This window comes from Lampetra fluviatilis, chromosome 7 (genome assembly GCF_964198595.1).
Source record: "Lampetra fluviatilis chromosome 7, kcLamFluv1.1, whole genome shotgun sequence".
Lineage (NCBI taxonomy): Eukaryota > Metazoa > Chordata > Hyperoartia > Petromyzontiformes > Petromyzontidae > Lampetra > Lampetra fluviatilis.
In genome coordinates, this window is record NC_136281.1 from 8,215,901 (window position 1) to 8,243,795 (window position 27,895).

General features: G+C 39.0%; 1 protein-coding gene across 24 annotated transcripts in view; it reads right to left on the minus strand.

Annotated features, from left to right (window-relative positions):
• Window positions 1-27,895, minus strand: part of LOC144933525 (neurexin-1-like) — a 290,872-nt gene that overhangs the window by 170,656 nt on the left and 92,321 nt on the right. For 17 of the 24 annotated variants that reach the window (XM_078858379.1, XM_078858395.1, XM_078858380.1 and 14 more), the window contains exons 5-7: window positions 7,727-8,028; window positions 6,060-6,104; window positions 3,682-3,843 (exon numbers count right to left, since the gene is read on the minus strand). In XM_078858379.1, coding sequence (XP_078714505.1) covers window positions 3,682-3,843; window positions 6,060-6,104; window positions 7,727-8,028 — 509 coding nt within the window. The remainder of the gene's footprint in view (window positions 1-3,681; window positions 3,844-6,059; window positions 6,105-7,726; window positions 8,029-27,895) is intronic. The other 7 variants (XM_078858396.1, XM_078858387.1, XM_078858386.1 and 4 more) reach the window with 2 other exon arrangements.

Below are 27,895 nucleotides of genomic sequence, written 5' to 3' on the forward strand. Positions count from 1 at the left end.
AATGTTGGATTCAGTGTCAGTTGGTTTTGTGCATTGCCACTTTTGTAAAGTTATAATACTCATTCAGAGCCAAATTCACATTGATGCCTTTGTGTCTGTTATTTAACTAATGTCAATGATTCTTATTCTGTAAAAATTCAAACCATTTTTTTTTGCTTCAATGAGTATTGAGGTAGTGCTTATCTCTTGATCACAGCCCTAACACCATTGGTGGACATTCCTATTTCTTTTGGCAAGTCTTCCTAAAGGACAACTGTTGACTTTCCCAAAAAGTGGTATTATTGTATCGACCCCAGACGGATGATGTGCTGAGTCAACCTCAAGCCAAGATTTGAACTTGAAACTTTTTGATTGAGGGCCACTCGCTCTGCCAACTTGATGGGTAAACGGTTGAGATACATTTATTTAAAGTTGTTATTGATTATAAGGAAAAGTTTGGGGTTTTATCTGCCAAATCAGTATTATTTTTAACTTATTTCACAACGTACACAGCCAGCCGTGATAATTGGAGGTGTGATCAGGTGTGCTGTTAACTCCAAAAATAAATAATATCTGGGAATGTAAAATGTCGACCATACTTGCCAACGAGATCCCAGTCCTACTATCATGCCTAAGCATAACCAAACCTGCCACAAATACATCGCACGACAGTACTCACCCCTGACACTATGAAGGTTGTCACCTCTGAGGTACAAAAGCTGAGACATTTCATGGGAAGAAAAATATCTCTCAAAACTGTCTCGAGTGGCGGATTATTACGCAAATGACAATAAGAGAGACTTTTAATGTTCTGGGAAGACGTAGATTTTCCAGGACAGCTACCTCAACAGAGGACAATCCCAGAAAAACCAGGACATGAGGTAACCCTAGACCCTCGCCTTAATCTACGTCTTTACTCCCGGAGTAGAACTCTGCCTCAATTTTCTTAATTTGTTTTTCCCTTTTGATGTTGGCAGTGCCACTTACTTCACATTGAATATTCATGCTTACTTATTTTAAATAATGCTTCTGTAGTATATGCAAACTAACTCTTTAGCGATCCATGAAATGTTCATAATTTTTGTTAAGCTTTCTTTCAGTGCATGCTTTCATGTAATAAGATATACCACGTGGCTTTGTACTCCATACTGCTGACATGGGATATAATAAATTAAAGTAACTTCATTAACATTTCATTAACAATGTATCCACTAAATAGGCCTGCATGGGGCCACTGCTTCTTAACTTTGGGATAAATATCCAATTAAACAGAACGTTTTGATTAAAGTTGATGAGGCACACTTATTCTTAGAATGGGAAGGCATTTCTTGGAACTGCTACGTTAATTAGGGCTAGATTTGGAGTGAAAAAACCATCATGTACCGTGAAAATAATAGGTGGAACAACATGAATGTGATTGAGCTTTAAAGGGCATATTTATATGGTGTGGGTACGTGCCTCTTGTGGATGTCAAATGCCCTCTTGAGTTTGGCTCGGTGCCCAGTCCTACACACATTATATTTAACTGCAGTGTACTTTTTCTGTTACATTAAATACATTTCTGTATTGTAGCAAAACTAGATGAAATATTGACACGGTGTAAGTCTCTTTACGGTCCTTGAGATATATTTAGTAAAAATAAAACACCGTAATATTTACGATTTAAAAAGAAAATGTGTTTATCTGAAGTAAAAAGGAAGTAACTAATGAATGGTACCTGGAGATGCGTTTAGGAATGCTTTTCCACACTTCATGAAAAATTACATAAATATTCTGTGCCCTTTGAGTTTATGAGGTCATGAAGTTAAAAGCAAATATTGCAAATATTATTCAAACCCCATCTGTAATGTTTTTTTATTTACCTCACTTAATAAACTTGTATTAAATTGCAGCAACCATTCTCCAATATGTTGCTGTGTCAGACGTCATTTTCTACATTGAAATCAAACAAATGACTTACCATGTTGTGAACTAATAGAGCCCAATATACTGCAGTGTACTTGTATATTGTTTATGATGTATTTATCTCAATGTTATTTGATTGTGCTGTGTAATAATACTAATAATTATAATTTTAAAGCCCTTTGTAAGTCCACTGCTGCATATAGACCTCCCTACGCTGTATCAGTCATTCAAGTTTGTTTTGCCATACTTCACTACATGGGTCAGTGCGAGTTGATTAAGGGAGCGTGGAGGGAGGGGGGTGGGTGCTGATTCAGTTATCTCGTGCCACTGATGTTAGACATGGCTGGGATTCAAATTCATGCAACTAAGTTTATAACCAAGTACTCTGACGACTCAGCCACCATGCCCCATGTATATCAATAAGTTGTTAAAATGGCTAAATTATTTTCAAATGTTTAAAGCTGTTACCTTATGAGTAATACATACATTAACATCGATCAATTAATTAATTTATATATATATTTTTACTTATTTTTCTAGGAGAACCATACTGAGTCATTGCATTCTTGCTTAAGAGCATCCTGCATTGGGGTTTTAATTAATAATGTTTTCAACCAAAGTAATGAGTGTTTACTATACAAGCGGGAGGAAACTAGAGCACCCAGAGAAAACACACATGTGCGAGAAGGCACCGCTATATTCTCGTTCAAATGGAAACAAATGCTGATTAGTCCACTTGCTTTACTGTCTCTCCTGGTGAGCTCGGGTATTGCACCTAGACACTCACGGGAATAGAGTTTCACAAAATGTGTGCGATCTACACACCCTTGTCTTCACAGTGCTGGATGACAGACCACGTGACTAGCCACCATTTCCGGGCTGCAGTTATATACAATGGGTATATTACTGATAACGGTTCGTTTTTGATACAGTGACGTTTAAGCCAGGGTGACTCAGAGCGCCTTACAAGTGGTAAGTGACGTACATCACATGCCATCTTAACGCATTTGAAAGGGCACCCCCAGGGGCAGCTGTCGCTGTGCGCACAAGGTGATCCAACATCTGGCCTACAAACAGGCGGTAAGCCAGTAGGAGGGGGCAGAGTTTGCTATGTATGATCACAATTGAGTAATTTGCAGTTTATATGACTCTCCAATGTGGTTATCACAGATGTGCAGTATAACTCTCCGATGTGGTTATCATGATTATGCTGTATAACTCTACAATGTGGTTATCATGATGATGATGTATAACTCTCTGATGGTGTTTTTGGGTCGGTCAATGTGTTGCTTTGCACATGCCGGCGAACTGAATTGAAGAAGATCCCAGTACGTAGAGCGAAAACTTCGAATATCGTGCCGAACAACACGCAGTACAACCCAAAAACGCATCATCGAAGAATTACATAATCGGGCACTGTAGGGGTGAGATGTCCACTCCCTCGCCTGGTATACAGCAAGTCGTGGGTTCGATCCCGACTCTGTTGCCTATATATTTGGAGTTTGCATGTCCTCCCCGTGGTCATGTGGATTTTTCTCCGGGTCCTCCGGTTATTCCCTCCACATTTATAAACGTGCGTTTAGAGTATTTGGCTGCTATACATTTCCACGTGATGAGTCACTTCGTTGGACTATCGATTGTCGCCAGGTTGCTTCTAACAAAGAGCTATGTAGCTCAGTGGGCCTTACCCCATAACATGAAAATAGTTTCATAGTTTCATCAGACTTTGGTTCCAAAACAATACGGTGGTCATTCGGCAGGCAGAGCAACATCACAACCGTCTAACGTCTTTCTTACCTCTTTTAGACATCCCATGAAGTTGTTACTGATGGGTGACCCTGGCAGATCGGCAGTGTTGGGGCTGCCCCCCACATAGAAGAAATCATCAGAGCCCAGCATAGTGTAGTCCTCTTGAGTATAGCCCGTTGAAGTGAGGATGCCATCCACTGAGATGGTGACCTGGACGATCGGTGTGATTTATAGGGGGCGTCGGCGGTGAAGGTGGAGGGGGGGGGGACAAAAATGGGGAAAAAAAAACAAGGACCTTTCACGAATGTTACTGGACCTTGAACAGCCGTTTTATCCCCTAGAGAGAAAGCATGTCAATAAAAAAAAAATCATAACACGAGCACATTAAAAAGGACATTGTAAAAACTACGCATGTCTTGTGGCCAACACTTTTGTGCTTGCACCTTTTTTTTTAAAGGCGCCATATTTAGGAATTACATGAAAATGTCAAGGTACACAATTTCACATTTTCAAATTCCATTTCCCATGCACAGTTTGAATAAAGTTCAATGCAATAAAATATTGCTTGCTTTTTTTCAAATATGAATCAGTACATTATTATTGAATGTCAAGTATGAATATTAACGCGTAATAAATGGTTACGGAAATATTAAAACAATAATTGTAATGCATTTCAAGGCCTTTCCCTGTAAAAAGAAAACAATGCACTGGCTGACAATTAATTCAGTATAATATACGGCTGTCTGTATTTTATTTAACTAGCTCACATTTAGTTTCAAAAGCTGTGATCAATGCTGTTTTAATACCATAACCATGCATTGTGATCAACAGTCGAGTTGCTTTCTCAAAAGTACCAGTCACTTTGAATCACTTCCTACGGTAATCATTGTAGTCACAGTTGTATTAATACCGTAACTTCGCTCATGATCAATCACTCACAAACATCAAAGATAAAAGCATACATTTTACCTAAATAAGCACACGAATAAAGAAGAACCAATTGGGAACAACAGTATAACTCTTGGCTTATATAACCAACGTGTTAGAAACTGAATGCTGTATTGTTCCCACTATTGCGATAGATGTTTTCCTTTCTTCGTAAACGCAGGTTACATAAAGATGACCAATTCAGCCCAGGTACTGCAATGCTACCTGCATACATCATATTCACTTACAAACAGCATGGCACGCCAGTCAATAAACATGCCTTCCACTAACGCCACCATAGATAAAGGAGCGTGCACTGAGGAGAGTTCCCATTTACAGGCAGTATAGCATGGGTCAGATACACCGTCACAGTCCAGTAAACCATGGTTGCCACTTCAACCACACAACGCTCAACAGCAAGATGTGCGACATCACACAAGAGCCAAGAACCGTGCAAATATTGTGTGTAGGAGAGACAGAGAGAGCGAGAGAGAGAGAGAGACAGGAAGATAAATACAGAGAGAGAGAGAGAAAATAGATGTAAATAAAAAAGATGTTTGAATAAAAAATAAGAGATTACAGTCAAAGCGATTTCTTGCTCAAACGGGGATTGAGGCAGTGCTCATCTCCTGTTACAACCCTAAACAAGTAGTGTAAATTCCATATTTTTAGGGCAGGGGTGAGTCCCTCTGTGGACAACAACCGTTGACTGCCCCACAAAGTGGTATCAATTTTACCGACCCCAGAGGGTCGATGGGCTGAGTCAAACCCCCAACCAGGATTAAAACTCGCAACCTTCTAATTTGCGAGCCTCTCATTCGACAGCTGAGCCACTTGCCCAGATCAAGTGCACGTTAAATAAGAGTATATAACAAATCATGTCCGTTACCAAAAACAGGCAAAGAAAGACCAAAAGAGAAACAGAATAAGAGTGTGAAAGAAAGTAAAAAGAAAAGAGAGAGAGGAAGTGAGCGAGCGAGTGAGAGATTACGGAATAGGCCCACTTGACACGCGCATGCAGCAGAGATCCGATGTGATGCTAGAAATCAAAAAAGAAAAAACGGGTGGGTTAAAAGCCAGGGTGCCGGAGGTCCCCGTAGGCCTCTCCGTTGCTCCATGCCATGCACCGTGTACAGAGAGGAACTGGCAGACGGGGGTTGGCATGCCAAGTTGCCCACCGCCAGTTGCCTGAGTGAAAGAGCAGTGCTGCCCGATGCAGCAGGCTTGCAGCTTTTTGTTTTGTTTTTTGTTTGTTTTGCAAATCGAATTGCAATCTTAGGTCTACGGCGGTCTGAAATTTTGTTCGCTGTTAAGAAAAAACAATGCAAGTGGTTTTTCAAAAACAGGTCCGATCAGAAGCAGGATTTCAAAGTAAGCAGAAAAGTACCAACCCCAGTTCCTTGTACAAGTTAATGGTGTTTACAACAAACGAAAGGGGGGCGAAATGAAAGAACAAACACAAGGCAAACCCAAAAAAAGACAATAAGAATGATATCTACCAGACAATGTAGTTTGTTTACCATAGCGTGTCCAATGCTTGACAGCTTTGCAGAAAAGGGGGAGGAAAAAACAAAATTAAAAAACTTGGAACGAAACAACAATTTTTTGTGTTTTACTCAAAAAACATGATGGTTGCCAAGGTGTTAGTACATTACCAGGTTAAAGGTTAGTAAAAATGACACATTCCATGAATGAAATATGTTAGTCATCAAATAAGCATGTTAGTTAAACATAGAAAAGAAATGCAAACAAATTCTACAGGAACATAGCAGACCAACAGATAGGCCTAAAACAGACTCGTGTGACACAGCCAGTTTCATGAGATAGTCAGGATCTCGTTAGTCTGGTACTGAACAGAGATTTCTTACTTACTTTGAACCTGTATGTACAAATTTGGGCTTTGTTTTTCTTTGTACGCTTCTTCGGCTCAATTGCGAATGAATTGGGATACAAATTTTGAGCGGAACAAGTGATACTGGTAAAAAAAAAATGTATAGCTCTTTCAAAGTGAAATGGGTATTGGTTTTTAGCGACGCTTGTTTTTATTCCTCCACACCCCTAAAACGGCCAGGAAGATAAGCTCCACTTGCATGTGCAGCACGTGATGTGAATCGGCTTGCAAGCCACGTTGACGCAAGCAGGCACGGATAATGCAGTAAACGGCACATTCCACATGTATTCGAAAAGACCTCTTGGATGAAAAAAAAGCAACATGAAGCATTAAATGCTGAAAAAGAAACACAAATACGGCACAGGAAAATAACGTAAAACAGGAATATGATCGTAGGTGGTTGATGGATCACCCAGCCCACAAAAGGTCCCCAATTCTAGTGACCTCTCTGCCACTTGCATTGCTCTCTCACCCTTTCTGTCCATTTTTTGAAAAAAACACAACTGTTTTCGTGACACTAATTGCACAAATGTAAAGGCCCGCTCCACCAATTAAATCCCAACCGTCAAGAGAGAATAAGAGAGGTAAGGAGACCTCAAAATAAACTGTTAACAAACACGACCTATGATAAATGAATAGGTAAATCTTCATGAATGCCACATTTTGTGCACTCCATATTGTGTTAATGTTATGCTTAAGACATTTTTTTTAATGAGAAAATTCATAATGCTACCAACACTTTCCCAAAAAGTGGGACTCAAAATATGTTAAACACTTTGCAGTCTATATATATTTTTAAGTGGAAATATAGTTATTTAATTTCAAGTGGATTCTTTTTTTCCCAAATTACTTTATAATAAACTTGGAAAAATGTACAATAATTCACTGAGGTTTCATTATTGGACTTCTCAAATCCAATTAATTTCAGTTATGTAAAATACAAAGCGATAGTGAAGATGGTGCATGTCTTGTTTTAAACCAAGGTGCCATCTAATTAATAAAGCGAGTTCTGATGTCCTTCAATGTAAGTGTGTGTAATACAATTGCATTCGAATTTTTTGTACAACAAAAAAACCGTACCAAGTGCATGTTTTCTGAAAACGGCGCTCTTTTAATACCATTTTGACATTATTGCATTGTTTTGAACGACCTTCGTGGAAAAAAGTTAATTTTTTCCCATCAGTAACGACACTCCACAAACAGCTTGCATGCAGGACACTTCCAATCCCTTCCTGGCAAAGGCTCTACCGCTTCATCCACATCCCTCAGCCCTACCTGACGCAGGTTCCGAGTCACTTTGACATCGTGCCAGTTGTTGTCGTTGAACTTTCCCGTGACGGGCTCAACGAGGGCCTCGAAAGCACCCGAGCCGAGGTTTATAACGAGCGAGACGGCGCCGTCCTTGAGGGCTAGATTCACATAGTCGGCTGCCTTGCCGGTGTGCAGGATGAGGCCATTGCGTTGCAAGGTCTTGAAGGACAGCGTGATCTCGTCGCTGCTGCTCTGAATGGGGTTGTTGGCCAGGTCATAGCACAGGTATTCGGCGCCTTTAAATGTGGCCATGCTCTCCTCGCGAGCTGCAAGAGACAACCGCGACAACAAAACAAACGTGAGGCTGTGATGAAGGCGGTAACCGACGACCAAATTGTGACTGTCAGCGTTCCGTGTTGACTGCGTCCGTGCGAGCTTGTCTCCAAGGTGTTGTCACAGCTCCTGTGTCACACACACGCACTACCATGGTGCCAGTTTCCAAGATGGCACGTCTTCATCAGGTGGAGGAGGAGGAAATATTACGACTTTATTTAAAATATGATTAACTGTTCACGGTTATGGTGTTAATTGGCATTGTTATCACGTGACAGCAACAGTTTGAAATAAGAGGTTATCCCATTCCCAATAGCGAGGTAAAGCATTGAAATATATTTTCGAATAGGCATAGGGTAGTTATTTCCAATTCATGGTGCAAGATAATTATGCTATAAACTACAATGACACATCAATTGCGTGAATTGGAATTTGGTGTATTTTTTTATTACAGGTATTCATAGCACATTTTACATTATATTATTTGTTTAAACATATATATTTTACCAAGTACTTACTGGGGTTAAACCTTCCTCTTTAAAAAAACTCAACACTGCAATTCATTGGCTTAACAAAAAAATTGGAAATATAATGATACATTTAAAACATACAGGTTATGCCAACAATCTGTAAACATTTTTTCACAGTAATTTATATTGTCATGTCTTACGTTGCATTCCTAAAGGTATTGTTTGTGCCAAAGCAATGTCCTTTCCAATTAATGTAAAAAAAATGAAAACTCCTTCATACATACTGAGAATCACAGTACTCTCTGAAAGAAGCTCCCAGGAAACTATATTTCTCACCCTTAAATCATTTTATTTTCAGTGACATTTTCTATTGTGACTTAAAGCTTTCGTGACTGCAGGAATTCATATTCTTTGGGTCTTTCGGTAAAGTCGCGTAGATAGGTTCAAAGAAAATTACGAAAAATAACAAAAAACTACGTTTCGATCGCAACACAAGCGGTCGTCATCAGGAAAAGGGGGGTGAGCTTCTAAAGGTAAACTGTTTATAAAGGTTTGAAATGGGCGTCGCCCAAATGTCAGCAGCCAATGTTAATGTAAGTGGTGGGCAGCGACTGCGGCGGTGGTGGGTTTTCCACCAATCAAAGGGCTGCCAGGGTAAGAATTAGCATGTTAATGGCCGTTTGCCGAGCATCCTCCACGGCGAGCGTGCCGAGGTGGCTATGTTAATGCGAGAGATTAGCATGTTAATGTGAGAGATTAGCATGTTAATGGGAAGATCGCCAAGCAGCAACCTCGAGGATGGCACGCGAGGTCGCTGTCTTAGTATGACAAATTTAATCTGTTAATGTAAAAAAAATCAGGGAGCCGAAAATAACAACTAACATCGGAAGGTGGTAGGATGTGAACATCACAGCCAGTTATGACTTAAACTGGTTAATAACGTCCTTACAATGATTGCTCAGTTTGTACCCATCTTCTCGGTTGAAATTGTGTCTTTCTCTAAAACGAAGGTACTTTGCAAACCCACTGGCTATCAACAAAGATTCGTTCGTGATTCCATCCATATATATAGACACAGACACAATTATTTCCTGATGATGACCGCTTGTGTTACGATCGTAACGTCGTCGTTTTTTTGTTATTTTCTTTGAAACTATCTACGTGACTTTACCGAAAGACCCAAATAATATTTTCTATTGTACTTTTACGTGAATAGAAAATCAAATAAAAACATTCTGTATTGCCATAGATAATTAATAAAACATAAAAATTACTTCTCACAGTGCTGGCAAAATAAATCGTACTTTCAGGTTTCTTTTAGTCATATGCATTTTCTACAACAGGCATGTCAACCAATACAGCGATATAAAAGGACAATCTCAAATGTCATGCCACTTTCTAATGTATCATACAGGGTTAAGCGAAACGACTCTAAAGAAATAAATAAGATCCTTAAAAAAATTGCTCGCAATGAAATGGCTATGACTAGAACCACGGTAATAAAGGAAGAGTGAATGACATTAAATATTGGGGAACAGATGTAGCAAACTAATTATTCACACTTAATGACAGCATAACTTTAAATGGTCCCAGAAGCAAGGGAGATGTCTACATGAAAATGGCATGAAATCCATGAAGTTTTATAATCTCCATGGAATCATCATATATTGTGTCTCATTATAAGAGTGTATTTTTTTCTCCAAACGTGGCATATAACTTATCCGAACAGAGCCCATCTCCAAGGTAATTGTTTTACTTAACTTATCCACCAATAAGCATAGATCCATTCTCTTTTCACATTTAAATTACAATATCAGAATCAGAATATGTATTTATTCTGGAGGAATCCGATGAGCTATCAAGATCTTTTCCACAGTTGTCCATATATTGTAGTCCATCGGCCTATTGGCTTTCCAGACCAATCTTATCATGCAGTGTTTGTTTAAGCAAGAAAACTCCGATTTGACCTTTTTGGTCAAAACCAGTCCAGACCTTAAACATATGCTGCCTGGTTTGGAAAGCCAATGGGCTGCTGGACTAACATAATTATTTATATTAAAAACTAATTTCTTTACAACTTATTTTTGTGTTTAGTTTGTTGTCCTTCCCCCGCACCTCTGATTCGCACGGTTAGCTACATATGGTGCGAAAGAAGTAAAAATACATGTATACAAAACACAAAACGGAGTATTTCTTATTTATACGTTTACCCATAATGCGTCACAACAACATGTAATAGGTCGGTGTGCAAGAACAATAATCTATGTTCACATACATGATCAGTTCCTAACAACCAGAAATGCATGTTGACAATGTTTGAAATATTTTCCAACATGTAATTATTTTGCAACTTATCTTCTCATCACGGTGTTACAAAACCAACAGTCTGCTTATTGATAGGCATTCAGTGATAGGTTATATCCTTCATGGCCACACAAGTGACCTCAATCATGAGACAAATCCTTCATCTATTTGGCTTCAGGCATCCTAGGACATGCAGCAAATGTTTGTAATCATATTGGCCGAAAACACAGTTACTCTCTTATATGTTCTGTTGTCAATATTTCATATATTCACTTGTGATCTGAAGTTCAACTACTTTGATGGTTGGTTAGTTTAACCATAGTACGACTAAGCCCATTACAATTTGGTTTAAAAACTAAATGCCACATGTAATGCCCTGGCAACATTTTCAAAAGTCGTGCAATGCAATGGACATTGAAGTGTGGCATGCAAAATAATACTACTACTAAATGTCCCCTTTTCAGAATACATTCCCATTACAATGTAAATTTAATATATGTCTTGAGGGCTTGTGTTTTTTATTGCATTAAACAACTTGAGATCGACTTTTTTTAAAAGCTAACAAATAAAACTGTATTTTTCTACACTTTAAATCCATGATTTTTTTTTACACATTATACGTTGCAGTATTATTAAATAGCTAGCCTAGAATAGCGTTACATTTACAATTGAGAAATGAAAGGGAGTTTATTATTTATTATTTATGTATTTTTTCCGACTACCTTACCAATTATAATATAATCTTAAACTATGCTATCAACATTAAGGCACACGGTGAAGTCTCTATAAATGACACAAGTGAAAAATGCACGTTCATATTGTGGCAGCTGGAAGGCAGGACGGACCACAACCTCGATGGGATGACCTTGTTAAGATATAATTCGGAGGGTGGGGGAGAAAACCGAACAAACTAATGGTTATCTGAAAGTGATCTTGGGAGACAATGTTCAAATGAGAACCGCTTGACAGTTCGTATGGCTGTAGGCTACAATTAAATAAATATGATCGCAACATTCATGATGACAGGAGTTGAAAGCAATGCTGATAATCAGCGCAAGACGATGCATCGCATTACATATTTTATCGCTTAGTCAGTGAGCAGTATATTAAACACATGTCTAATACCTGGTTTCAAAATATACTTGATATTCCACATATATTGTACATTATATACCCTAACCCCAATGTGGATTTTGTTCTGGCTACAGTACCCCAGAGGAATGATCATGGCAACACACTGGCACTAATTACACAGTCACACCACGAAATCTAGTAAGCGCCTCATTATACATGCTTGCTGCACAACGGAGTAAAGATGGCACACAGTGCTGCCATTATCCTTCATCATTAGCTTCTACTATAAATGTTGTAGTGAGGACAAATCAAGGGATGTCTGGCATGCCATACTGTAGCTTAATTATCGGTAGAACCTTGCCTAGCCAAACGAACGTTTGATGTGAAAACAAACAGCAAAATAACCCCGCACATTCATTATAGCAGGCAAGAGAGTGGAACGCGTTTTGATCAAATGACTCTGGTTAATTACATCTTATGAAATGTCAGGAAATGAGTAAACAAAGATAAGACCCGAGGTGAAAATTCACCCTGGCCTTAATTTCACTGTAGTAACTCTTGTGTTAGTGTTTCGATGCCACTTTTGACACCACTGGTGGGGGGGCTGGGGCGGGGGGGCTGCTGCTCAGATTTTCCGCCTCCATGAGCTTCTATTCTGTGCCTCTATTCTCGTCACATCCACGATCCTCATCATGTCTCATTCCACCACATACTCCCATCCGCCTCAGCTTCGGTCTCTCTTCCTCTCCTGCTGCTGCTGCTGCTGTTGTCATATTCACCGGATCATATCTCCATAGCCCTCCTTAAGGGCATCGTCTCTGTTAGACCGCATACATGTGACCTTATTAATATATTCTTGAAACAATATTCAATGGGATATATCGATATATTTATTTTCTTTTTTACAAATGGTTAGTGCCTCGAAACATGCATTACGCAAAATGAAATGAAGTACACGTTTGCTCTTGTGCGGGAAATGTCGCATTGTGTAGAAAAAACTCCACTCATTTGACTTTGTTCGTGAGCTCACAGTCGGCTTGCATTATTTATGGTTACATGAAATCTCATTATCACATTAACTGGTTTAATTAAATATGTTTCACACATCAATTGCCGAATGGGTTACATTTGCATGGGGTACATTAGTAATGCTTTAGAGGGTAACAATATAATTATCATGCATATCAATGTCTGTTGCTTTGTAATAAAATCACAATTGTAAAATACAACAATATTATATATGTCATTTATCAATAACTACCTCGCCTGCTATGCAAGAGATTTTTCTCCGGGTCCTCTGGTTTTTCCCTCCACATTTAGAAGCATACCTTTTCATTATTTGGCTGAAAAAAATTCCACATGATAAGCCACTGTATAGGTCATTAGGCCTTACTTGGTGAGATAAAAAAAAGTTGTAGTTTACATACATATTTATTTATATCTCGATATATTGTTTCTCCAAATATCTATGACCTATGTATTACAAAATATATTTGAAAGCCTCATGACGATACATCCTCGTGCAGAACATTTATTCTGTGCAATTGCACTCGTGTGGCTAAAATATGCCCATTATCTATATAACATAATGACGTGGCACTGTGACTGTCAAAGCACGAGATAAACAAAGTGTCGCACTCCAGCGGGAATACTAAATATCTTTGCCAAAAATCTATTGCACAGTCCATTAAATACTGTGACATTTTCAAGATAAGTCTGTGTTAATTCAAAATGAGATCACAGAAATGAGTGAATTTCCTCTGTCATTTTTGCTTCCCACAATTGCTTGCTTTTGTGGGAAGTTGTTTTGGTGTTATCCCATGATTATTTTTGACACATTGTATATTGATTCTCCGTTAGTTATTTATTTGGTGCCGTGACAAAGGCATATTCCTAAACTTGTGGAGGACGCTGAAATGTCATTACAAAGTATAAAAATTGTTGATTTAATCAGAACAGACTGCAGCATCCTCTGGTGTATTTAAACTATATCTGTGATTCGCACCTTTGAAAACACGGCTTTCGATGGACGCGCTATTATTATGCAAGCGAAGGGCATGAAGAAGAACTGTGAAAGTTCGCAGAACTTTTCCACAATAATTTAACGCGTTTCCAAATGTCAATAGACAAAGACATGGGGGTGATGTAAATACCATTAAATGATGGCATTATATTAATGGAATGTTGTTTACCCTTACAGAAGCATGTATGTACTTTTTTCAGACACAAATACACTATGGGCAATTATAAATATATATTTGTAAAATATATAATAAACAATGTTAATACATGTTGATAAATGTGGCCAAAAATGTTATTTTGTAACCGTAACTGATAATGAAAGAGAAATACCATCATAATACAATTTAAAAAATTGAATGTTAAATCTATCAATGCTAAAACTGAATTGTTTTTAACATAAACACACTGGTGTTTTCGCGGCACAATGAGGACCACATAAATACATTTTAATTCCATGAAACAAATATATAAAATACGTCTTTGAAAACGATTTCATAAAAACACATTTTGCATGTCATGAAATTTGTGCAAGCATCTCCACTAACAATGGTCGTATAAAAGGGTGCGTAATAATTTCCCCACAATTCAGTATTGTAATTCAATTTAAACGTAGGTTTTTTTGTTTTAATAACCTTTTTTTTTTTTACAATGGTATGAATGTAGCGGGCTCGAGTGTCTGCTTTCATCCGTGCGCCGCGGCAGTAATGCGCATGGCTTGCGATTATATGGTCAAGTGTTCAAATCTTGCAAGGTAGTGGACTCGGTATCCCATCCATCCAGGGTTAATTTAAATAAGTATCACTTTGCAGGCAGGTCAGGAGTGCTTGTTCTATCTAAAAACTGAACACTGTCTCGGGAACGTGGAATTGTCACCGCCACCTCCGGGCTGCAGACTGGAGATGGGCACCAGCCTGTGCTCAATGTATTGGGGAGCCGCTCAGACTAATATCTGGGACGGGTCACATGAACTCATGGCACAGGACATACATGCATTACACTTGCGCTTCGTGCATGTATTGTAAGCTTGAGGATCAATATTAATCGATGAGTCGATACATTCAGTGTTCAATTTCAGCCGGAGTTGTCTGGGACTGAGCTCTAGAAAATTGTGCCCTGTCCCCACCGCTGTTCATGGTTGGGGCTGTTGGGGCAGCAATGGAAATGATTCCAGAGAAATTAGCACCTGGATGAATCGTTACACTCCTATATGAAATACATAACCCTACAAAGTGAAAATATGTATTTTGTGCACGCACCAACAATAGTCAAAGTGGCATTTGCTTTATAGCAATGCATGAAATAGCTGAATAATACAATATGACCTTTGGGAGGAGAAAACATCACACCGATCACACTTGGCTATGGAAATACATTGTACCAAGACTAACTCGCATAAACCCAGACCAAGTTCATGCCTCGCTGGTTATAAAATATGACCAACATCATGTTTAAACTTTAAAGGCTGGACTTCATGGTCCCTGCTTGATGAGTGATGAAGGGGTTCAAGTCAGCCATGCATGAATGCCAGCACATCTAAGAAGTATTTCCATGTTTTTATGAGGGCATACTCAGACTACTGTCATGCTGTGAGTGTGAATAAGTGATCAAGTTATGTGCAGTGTGCGAAATAGCTGTGAATTTGGGAGGCCTATGTCCAGCAGGGGATTGACCATGGCTGCTGATGATAATAATGACGTTATATCTACGGGACATTTTTTTTTCCTGTATCAAAATGGTGATATAATAAGTATCGGTTTGAAGCTTTCGTGACTGTAGGTATCCATACTCTTTGGTTCTTTCGGTAAAGCCACGTAGGTATAAAATAACGTCGTGATTTATATTATTTTATACCTACGTGACTTGACCGAAATAACCAAAGAGTAAGAAGTAGAGGCTTTACCCTGGGTTATTTCTAGAAAGGGTAAAGCCTATTCTCCTAATTAAAATACGTTTTCTGTGGGTGTAGTGTCATGCTCTTTCAACTGAAGACTGTTCTCAACCACGTCTGAACAACATGCTGAAGAAGGTATGGATATTTCCTTCACAGATGGAATATCAAGCGACTCACCAAACTACAAATGCAATGAGGAGCAAACCACCAGGCATATGTCACCCATGCCTGCCCAATACAACACGTGCATTTTCTGGTGGAACACGGGGACTGAACTTAGCTACCCGGATGCCGTGAAATGGCTTACAACATTACACATACAATTGCAGCTCATTGCCTTTTTTGAAACGCCATACGAACCCATACATGTATTGTTGTGATGATGAAATATGTCTGCAGTAAGAATTCCCAATAGTTTTACATTACGTTTGTGTCACTGTTTTACAGAAACGGACCATACAATTGGATTAATGGTTAAGAATACTAAATGATCTTGAGATGGGTGGGATATATATGTAGGATGGAGGAGTTATTCCAGGGGATACTGAACTTGTATATGAGAATATTCATTTTTTTGGTATATAAATTATGTTCCTTTTAATGACAAATAAACCATTATCAATAATACTGCAAAACAGTTTAAATGAAGTGTGAGGTCTTCCAAAGTTTTGCATGAAATAAAATAAAAACTAATGGCAAAAGTCAAGGTCAGTACCATATATGTTACCATTACCTTGGCATCAATCCTTTCCACTCGGTCCCATAGTTGTTGTTAAGTCAACACCCGGCTGTCAAAATCTGCTCTTAGAGAATCCACAATCTGCCTTCAGGTCTTCCCCTTGTTACAAAGTTGACATATGCTTGAAGGGCCACTCTTCCAGTCTCATTATCAACACCACCTGGCTTTGTCTTCCCTCTGGTCGCTGACTTCTAGTCAATGACCGAAGTCTGTCTTGGTAACATGCCCTCTTTCATACTGCACCCATCGCAAACATGGCTTTTCTAATTACATTGAAAGCTCTCTCCTGCCACATTATATTCAGAACTCAAAGTATGCTTCCATTACATTGCTAGCATACGTCACATTATGCATCTGTATTCAAATGCCAAAAATGTATGTGCTATTTGCTTTGTATTTAAGGTCCAAGATGCAGACCCATGCAATAATCTTGACATTGCTCTTGTTTCTAACGCTCGATCTTTTCATGTGAAAATCGACAAGCCTTGACTTATGACTAATGCCAAGTACATTTGTAAATCCATCCATGCACATTGCCATATTTATCATTTTGGTGTGATCTGCGCTCAAAAATGCTAAATAAGACTTCATGAAAATGTTCAATTGATCTTTCAACATAAGAATACACAATTCATTACAGCCAATGAAATGCATATTTCATGACCATAGGCAAAATCTTAAAACAAATCCATTCCATTAAAAGTTTGACTTGAAGTCTAAACGCTCTTTCTGAAGGAAAATAACCTCACATAATAAAAATAATGGAGTGTTTCTATATGAAATAATAACAAAGTATAAGACTTTACAAACATTACAAATAAGAAAACTATCAGGACTGCAATTCCTTTTCCTGGAATAAGACCATTTGTGTTTGCATTTTAAAACCATTTTCATGCACTCACAGCAATAATAAAATAACGTTACTGAAGACGTAACATTTTGGATTTGACCTTCAAAATGTAAACTATATTTGCAGTATGACAAAGCAATATTATTCCACTGCTGTAGTCTCAATATCCCATACTAGTTTAGGCCAGCATATGCAAGAAATCCTGTACAATTTTATCATCAGCACCACCCTATTTTTTTAGTTTTGGCTCTATCTTTTGAACATAGACGTCACATATATAATCTGTCACAACCTCCTTACTGAATTTAGTTTGGACGAAACTCTTTCAGTTTGGCTGATTGCGTCCTTTTCCTCCAGCCACGAACAGTCAGCTGTGTTAATTAGAATCTTCTCAGGGGGGAAATAATGACATTTTTAACAGAGTACTTCAGAAAAAAAAAGCATTTATCATTTATTAGCTGCAAACCCAGGGCAAACGATGACATGCAGACTAACGGCCTTATCTGCAGAGAAAGCATATTTCCTGGATGAATAATTAACACCAACAGCAGGCGTGGGAAAGTCTAGATGGCAGGCAAGGGAGCCTAAAATTTATGGTTATGCCCCCATACCAGCACCGTTTCCAGGGTATATGTTAACAATTGTTTGTATCAGATGTGGCACTTCCACTGGAGCTATATGTCCATCATTACAATTGGAGATTGTGCAGGATACATTGCTGAAAGAGACGAAGCCCGATGGACAACACTGGGGATACAATGGCATCCAAAGGAGGGAGAACACGTTCAAGAGGAAGGCCACCATGGAGACTTGAGCAATGAGATTAATTGATTGATACGTGTGTATGGATCGTGTTATTGTGGGATGATAAGAAATGGCAACGTTGTGGAGAGGCCTTCATCCAGAAGTGAATATATCTTGATTGATGATGATGATGATGAATACATTTTGTAGATACCATTGAATTACTGTCTGTTGTCATCTGGACACTACTGTATACTATTCTAATGAACACTGTGGCGAGATGTTGATATTGAAGACGCATATCTTTAGAACTGCATTCTGTGTTTAGTTTGTTGTCCTTCCCCCACGCCTGGGATGGACACCCTTTAAAGGTTTAATTTGATCGTGCTAATGTATTGTCTTTATTTGCTACGACTCGTTATACTAAATGCAACTCTAAGCGCAGGTTTAAAACTAAAATGGACGGAAACGCTCAATATGATTTAATAATATTCAACACGCATTGTACAATCTGCTTTCCAGTTCCAAGGTGGTCTCATAGAACGCTCCCCTTAACCCAAATATGGACTGTCGATAGGCCTCTTCATTCTCTGTGACAATATTAAAGTTGAGTGAACGTAGAGCAAATGATACACGGCTAACAACCATGTTTTGTCGACTACAAAGGTGTCGCTAGTGTGCTGTCGCACCACGATGACCTTTGCTTGAAATGCATCAGCGTGGAAATGTAGACGTTCTATTGACAGGTAATGAAAACCTAATTTAGTTGCCAGCATACAAATTAGAGCAAGGAGAAAATGTCACTTGCCACAGAGAGTGCTTAAAGTATCCATCCAGGCAGTCGGGCTTGATAAGACGAGCAGCTCGCAATCACAAGGTTACGAGTTCTAATCCGAGTTGGGGTTGCTTTAAAAAAAAAAAACACTTCTTATGCTGAGTCTTGATTTGAAGCTTTCGTGACTGCAGTAATCCATACTCTTTGGTTCGTTCGGTAAAGTCACGTAGGTAGAAAAATAAAACAAAATAAAAAATAATATATCACGACGTTTCGCTCGCAACACAAGCGGTCGTCCTCGGGCAGAAACAATAATTGAGCAGTGGAACTGCTGAACCAGCGAGAGAGCTGTTAGCCCGTTACAACAAGGTTACATATATATATATAACCTTATATATATATAACCTTATGCTGAGTGTGTGCTGCTGCGGAAAAGCGCTCTATAAATTCATTGATTATTATTCTTGAACTCATCATCACACTGGGGTCAATAAAATATGTACCAGTTTGTGGGCAAGTCAATTGCAGCTGTCCTATGGATAAACTCGCCCCTTTTTTAAGAATGTGGAATTTTCGCTAATGTCTCAGGGTTGTAAACAGGAGATGAGTACTGCATCAATGTTCATTTGAGACGGAAACCACTTTGACTTTATTTTGAATATTAAAACGATAAAGGTGAAAATTAGCAATTACCACTGCTGATGGAAGTCTCCATTGAAGGCAGCTCTCGGGAGCTCCTCTAGAGGGCACTTAGCCTACTCTTCCACACTGGCTAGATGTCTTAGAAGACGTGGGAGTACCGACAATGTATTTAAATAACAACTCAACCCGTTCTAATTGGAATGCGGGATTATAAACATTACATGTATTTACCAAAATGTAAGAATATCATCATCATTATATTTTTTTATGGAATAATCACAAGACAACTGTTATCATGTGTTGACATTTTTACAATTCATACATTACGACTTTAATTAAATTACTGCCTAAAATATGGTGGGCTAAGGCCAGTTCAAGACTCATCGTTGCAGTTGTTGAGTGGAATAATGTTAAGTGCCTTGCATTTCTGGTAGCATCTACTTTCTAGATAGGATAACAAATTCATCGGGGTTTCTTAGTTGTATTCTAGATGAGATTAATTTGCATTATTAAAGTCCAGATACAATCAGGGAAAGAAGCCATTTCATCATTTATGTCTCTCAAACATTAGTGTTCACCAGAGGTGTGGACTCGAGTCATGTGACTTGGACTCGAGTCAGACTCGAGTCATGAATTTGATGACTTACGACTCGACTTGGACTTGCATAACAATGACTTTGTCCCACCTATGAGATGTGGACTCGAGTCATGTGACTTGGACTCGAGTCAGACTCGAGTCATGAATTTGATGACTTGCGACTCGACTTGGACTTGCATAACAATGACTTTGTCCCACCTATGAGATGTGGACTCGAGTCATGTGACTTGGACTCGAGTCAGACTCGAGTCATGAATTTGATGACTTGCGACTCGACTTGGACTTGCATAACAATGACTTTGTCCCACCTATGAGATGTGGACTCGAGTCATGTGACTTGGACTCGAGTCAGACTCGAGTCATGAATTTGATGACTTGCGACTCGACTTGGACTTGCATAACAATGACTTTGTCCCACCTATGAGATGTGGACTCGAGTCATGTGACTTGGACTCGAGTCAGACTCGAGTCATGAATTTGATGACTTGCGACTCGACTTGGACTTGCATAACAATGACTTTGTCCCACCTATGAGATGTGGACTCGAGTCATGTGACTTGGACTCGAGTCAGACTCGAGTCATGAATTTGATGACTTGCGACTCGACTTGGACTTGCATAACAATGACTTTGTCCCACCTCTGGTGTTCACTTTTCACAATATTTCCACGTGCAATTTGGCAATTGCATTCAGCATCCGAAATGCATGGTTTCCTCCCGCGATCCAGAACTCAGACCTACTTAGTAATTTTACAACACAAATAATTTCTCTCATACCTCACACCCCAAACAAAAACCTGGTAATTTGCCACAATTTATTCAATTTGGTGTTTCTCCAATATAAACAAGGAGCGTGAAACTAAACTTACAGGTTACAATTCAAACGAACTTATTTTGGACCTTTCAGATATAACAATATACATTGCAAATTGCAAACATTGTTTCGCTTGTAACTATCATTTTCTCGAATCAATCAATGTATTAAACATATTTTTTAAAATCAAATTACAGGCACATTTTGCGGTAACAATACACAGGAGTAAACAATTCACATGCATCTTCACTACATCAATGCCATTGCTAGATGGGAATCTAAACTGCTCACGTTTGATAAGAGGGCAACGCGTGTGACAATTGCTGATGACCTCTTGAAATATTATGGAGGCAGAATGGTTCCCAGTAAACATTATCACGTGTGACAAGACACACACATACACACATCACTCTCTCGAGTTTAAGCGATCATGCGGTAGCGGCATGGCAGGCAATCGTTTCCATTTGCCTCGGCCTCTCAAGTAACACCTCGGAGGCAGTATCTCCCAAACAGAGGACACTGCGAAATAAGAGCCGGGAAGCTGAAATATAATTGCACGCCTGAACATGTAACGTTTATGCTGCTGTAATATGGAATGGTAAATAGCGGAGATAAGCGCATGCCTTCAGCATATCACCAAAGTGTCTGCTACGTGTAATGCACACAATTTATACAGTTGGTTTGATCCTTCAAGGCCTTGATCCTCCTTCTCCCTGACCTCATATTCCCCTTACCTTCCTCATTTCTCCACTTCAAAAAGCACTGCCTTCTCTCTCAACCTCTCATGAATCTCTGCGTGATAGAACGTTGCTCTTTCTACCACAGTGTGGAATGTCCTTCCTTTGCTGTCTGGAGTTCAAGCTCGATCCCTTCTGTTGAAATCAAGATTAAAGCCACTTTCAATGTGAAGCTCATTAAAACTCCATTTATTCCCTGGGCTGTTTTCCTTCTTAGCATCATCGGCCATGATCAACCCACTGCTTGATTAATACTTCCCCAAACCATTAACATCTCTCTCGATCCTGCGACGCAGTAATCCACGTAGTACCTACTCAAGAGCTGATTTCAAATGTGTTCATGAATAATGTTTGGATACAACGTCTGTATTTTCCAATAATACTGAATTCCTGTACCCTCTCCCTTCCATGCAACATGTTTCTGTATTTTAATAAAATAATACATATAGAAGTTAATTTTATCGGACTACATTGATACAAAAAAGAATGTGCGCTACCACTTATCATATAAAAAAAATGTTGCGGCTTAATATAACGTATGCTGGAGCATTTCCAGAATTCACACCTACGACAAAGTATTACAAATGTAGATAACCCACATGGTCGATGAAGCCACAGAGGAGCGGGTAGTCATCATCATAATTATTAACAGATACGATCAATCCAATGCTGGATGAAGGCCTCGCCACATCGTTTCCATCCCTCATGATCTTGCGACGTCACAATCTATCTCGTTCCTGCAGATGAGCACGTGAGATAGTCTCAGCAGTCTCATCAAATCGGCCGTCATCCTTTCTCGTGACATGTCCTGCTGAAGCCCATTCACTTTTCTTCACAGTCGCTATGGTGATGTATATAATTTGCATGTGTCCTCTGATCATTGTGTCCCTATTCGTCTCACACGACAGTATATAGTTCCCAGCATGCATCTCTACACACAGTTTTGTTTTTCACTCATTATCAGTGTCCATGTTTCCAATCCAGACAATAGACACTGAATTTGATCTGATCTGCCTTTGAAAATTGCCGTCAATTTCTATTAAATATTTCTACAGCGCCTTGTGATCTCCAGCTGAAAGGCGCTTCAGAAGTGTAAACAGTTTTACATACTCTGATGTGTTCTTCCGATAATATATGGTTTTCTTGTTCGGCGAAATTGCTTTAAATGACTTTTGCATGCTTATATTTATATTGATAGCAACTTTATAACAATATTTGTGAAGTTATTCAATCATATCATGCAGTTGATTGTATTGGTTGTTGTAATAGCTGTCATCAGCAAAACGGAGGCGCTCAATACTACATCTCTTTATGTTAATTGCTTCGCATAAAAAGTAACTTCAAATATATCTGTACATAGCCGGAGTTACGGCGTATCTTCTTGCCTGACTCCTCTTCTGATTTGCATTTTGTTCCTTTCTACATTTAATATCGGTGTAGATAATTAACATTCATAAACAGTGGATATGTTTGATTATTTTGCCCCTTTTTGTTTAACCGCCTGGATGACTGCATCAGCCCCCATTGCATCGATTGCCATTTTCAATAGCCTACAATAAGGCAGGCGTGACGACATTTGATATTCACATTCCTTTTCACGGAGAGGGCAGAGATTGCACATCGGAAAGTATAAATCTTAATACAACAGTATTACCGTGGCCTCGAGAAACCCAACCTCGCTCAAAACCGACACAAGGCCATGGACACGAAGACGGGCTCCTTTGACCCCCCCCACTCACGCAACGCACGCAATTGGCATTCTCGCAAACGGCACTGAAAATGAAAATGGGGAAACAACCCATCTCCAGGCGTACACAGCACGAGTTATGCACATGCCAAGACCTAAAAAGGAAAATCGTTTTCTTGTGATAACCACAAAGCTGGCCAGCTGCATTTGGGCCCGCCCAGCATTCATCACAGCAGATTGGCTGTTCTTAAGGTCATGAGTTCCAAATCATTTGGGCAAAGCCTCGACCATTTTGTTTCTCCAGATATCGATTGAAACAATGGCAACAAAGAACCTCAAGGTTGGTGTGGTGACCAATATTCTGCTGTCACTCATGAAAGCAATTCCAGGAGTACTCCTCTAAATCTCTCAATAAGTGAAACAAAAAAGATGCAAACTGTTTATTGAGTCAAAGTCGACTTGTTTTTTCCTGCACAATATGGTTTTGTGACGTCATGGCAAATAGTCGTGCCATGTAACTTGTTTGACTGCAATATGGGTACACAACTAAGCAGGTTAATTGAAACCACTCTTTAAATGTCGATGGTTTCGATGGGAGAAGTCGGTGCTTTGCAACTTGTAAAATTGTTAGGAAATTCAAAACAGTGTATTCTTTCAACAGTTTTGTGACACATCGTCGGGAACTGTCTGACTCATACAATGCACGTGCATTGAAGCTGCATCACTGTCAGTAGCGGGCATATTTTTATTGATCAGCACTGGTGTCAATCCCATGAAGCTGTTGTGCGAAATTATTCCCGTATATTATTTAATATTTTAAATTGACGATAGTAATTGTGTTTGTGCCATGAAGGGGTTAAGTGTATTTCACTTAACGAGTTTATTTGCTCGCTCGTTTATTTTCCTGTCATTACAAAAAAAAACGCAGCTTGCAAAAGTAGCCTTAGTGTGTGAGAAAATAACTCTTTTAAACATTGGCAGAACATATAACGGTACGTTTTTTGGGTAATAGATTTTGTCATTACTCCATCATGAAATAATTCCCCCAACAAGAATGCACAGCGGTATATAACTGCTTCAATTGGTAAGGATAACTGGCGTAATGGCACATTGGCGACAATTATGTGGGCGTTATAAACTTCGAACTAAACAATGTATCTATCCCATACAGTCGACTGTCAATATTGTGGTACCCGAAAGAAAAAAACAAGGAATAATTTAAACACATAATTTTGGCGAAAAACATATGTATGGGGGTGAAGATATACAATATGTTGTCTATTATTATTGATTCTTAAAGTAATTGGGTTTACTTCCCGACTCAATTGCGGTCACGTGGGCACTGAGTCGCTAAGGCTCGACGAGTGAGGAGCAGATAAGAATTAAGCAATTGTGGCTTTAAAAAATAATATTTTTTATAAGTCAATATTTTTTTGCAAGCACGGTTAATCCACAACTCGGATAATCCACCCATGGATAAAATATTAAATATACATGGGCATGAAGCAACCATTCTTTGGCCAACGCTGCAATTGGAGTGAGGAATTATAAGGTACACGTGGCCATATCGGTGTTGTGATTTTGTATGTGGAGCGGTAGTGTATGGGTCAGCCCACGAACTCGGTGACCCGAGTTTGATTCTCGCGAACGGCCAACATCAGTGACGATTATCTCAAGTGGAAATCAGCCTCCTCTAGGTCTACTTAGACTCAAATGCGAACCTGGTGCGGTGTGCCAATATCTGGTGCGGTGTGCCAAGCCTGGGGTGTGTCATTCAGACTCTGTCTTCTCGACAGACCTGTTCTCCACCTGAGGACGGCAGCTTGCCTTGTGGCCGAAACGTCGTGAGAATTTCGATTTAAAGCTTTCGTGACTGCAGGGATTAATCTTATTGTTTATTTCGGTAAAGTCACGTAGAAGGGAAGTAATAAAATAATAAAAATAAAACATAATATTATTTTCATTATTTTATTACTTCCCTTCTACGTGACTTTACCGAAACAACCAAGAAGGTCGTGAGAATTATTTTATTATGTTTTATTTTTATTATTTTATTATTTCCATTGTACGTAACTTTACCGAAAGAACCAAGAAGATATTTTCTTTGTTATGATTATGTATGCAGCCCACTCTTGTTTTATTCTACAAAGTGTCATGCTATTTTTTTGATATTGTGGAAATATATATATACACATTTTGAAGTGGAGGGGGAATTTAGTGTTCATATTTAGTGTTCATAGGTGCTGATATAGTATAGCAGTGTTCTTCATGCAAGGCCCGTGGGCCACTGGCAGCCCCTCGTGACCTTTGGTGCGGTCCCTGACATATGGACCCCGACAATACACAACATGTGAACCCCCCCCACCCCATCGTGCTGTCAAACCCAATGGTTCCAAATGTGTGGCGGCCCTCATACTGATGTCTTATCGGGGAAAGTGGTCCACGTCTGAAAATTAGCGAAGGACACTGTACTATAGTGGACACAGATGCAGTGAGCAATAAAAGTGGGATTTATTATTTGTTATAGGGCATGTTTCTAAAAAAAGGAATAGCGAACCGTAAAAAAACAAGAAAATTGCCCGACTATAATTTTGATGAGCTACAATTATTATCAAATGGCAACACCCAGTTCAGCACAGATTCCACATGGCACTGATTGCAGACTCATTTTAACTGATTAAATAAGTAGAGCATGTCACCATCAACATTCCCCTTGACCAGACACACGACTCGTCATAGCTGAAGAATATTAAGGAGACGTTTCCGGCATTATTTTTTTAGCTGCCATCAGTCATTAATCATCATCATCGTCAGCCATAGACATTCCACGACTGGATGAAGGTCTCCCCAAGCCACCGACCACCATCTCACGATCAAATAATGTAAATAATTCACCCAGGATTGGCACTCCAACTATATAATTGCTGCATCTCCTTCATGCATGTCCTTTTGGATACATTCCATTCCTTGGCCGCAACTCCGTAATTATTCTCGATCACATGTAGATATACACATTTGCCATTGCTGATACACCACATGAAACTGTGTTTTCTGTAGCATACACACTGTATGCACCAGTCACAGCTGCCTTGGAATTTCCCACATTTATAAATGGAGCCAACGATATCATACCAAGAAATCCAGTGATGTTTAATTCTCTTAAAATATGACAAGGCTGACCCAGTTTCTATTACAGACTCTCCAGGTCTGCTGGGGTATTGCAATCTCAGGTGTTCACGCAGTCATAAAACCAGTTGCAGCAGTAGCAGCAGCATCGGCAGCATCTCTCTGACACTGCAGCTCGCCATTGTCATGCCTAACGTGTAGTGAACCAAAATGGTGGCAGCTCGTTTAAGATGTGCACACGTGTGTGTCAGCGTGTATTTATTTAAAATGTAGGTTTTCGTAGCCAATACAATTGATCAATATTTGATTTTTTGTTAGGTCATGCAGCAAGTTGTTTTATTACAATATTCTCCACAATGGCGATTTTTTTTAATGCACTCTATCATGTTCAATTATGGCTATTGTTTCAAAATGTAAGCTAATCTTTGCAATCCATTTCTAAATGCAGAAAAATATTTGTCTCTCTCCATGTGCCATGTCCCTTCTCAAAGACATCAGCGATAAAGGGCTTACTTCCATTATGTTCTGTACATGATGCTCCTCAAGAACTATGCATGAGATGCTCGCAGTTGCATCAAATTGTTAAAATGCCTTATTTACATAATTCGGTTTCTTCCCTGACTTCTTGCACCAATAATTTCCCCAGTAAAAATATTACATTCAGTCCTGTGCTTTTCTGATTACACGTCCAAGAAATCTAAATTGCCTTTCTCTAATTATAATTATTCGAGAGCTTTAACATTTGAGAAATGTGACTTGAGAATCGCGCTGTACACCTTGTACAGCAATATATGCTTATGTATTATGTATGAATGTATATGGAGCATGCATAACGGATTTATACATTTTTGTTCGATGGCAACTCACAAAGATCACCGACCTTCCAGGGACTGCACATCAGTATTGTTTGATGTTGTTCTTTTTAACTCGATATGCAAATAAATCCCACTATTTACCAACATTTTTCAGAAGTATGGAAACATCTAATGCTATGAATTATATTTATTTTGCAATGCCTGATTCAGTTATTTGTTATCTATAAGTAGTTAAAAATGTTGCTACACAAATTGGAATTACGCTCTGAAATGTTGCTTATTTGGCATAATATGTAACATGTTTACTTGGTAGAAAATGAATAAATGATGTTTATTTTGGCAATGACTTAGGGAGGCTCTCTTGCAGCAGTGGATTGATCACAGCTGATGATGCTGAAGATGATAAATGTGTAACAATGTAAATTTTGGGTTTCTTTAACATATTCTCATATTCCCAATGGCTGTATAAATTCACTTTCTCAGCAATGTAAATATGCACGATATTCCCATCAATGAGTGTGTGTGTAGAATACAAATTTCAGGCCCATCTAATTAGAATGCCCATTGCTTGCC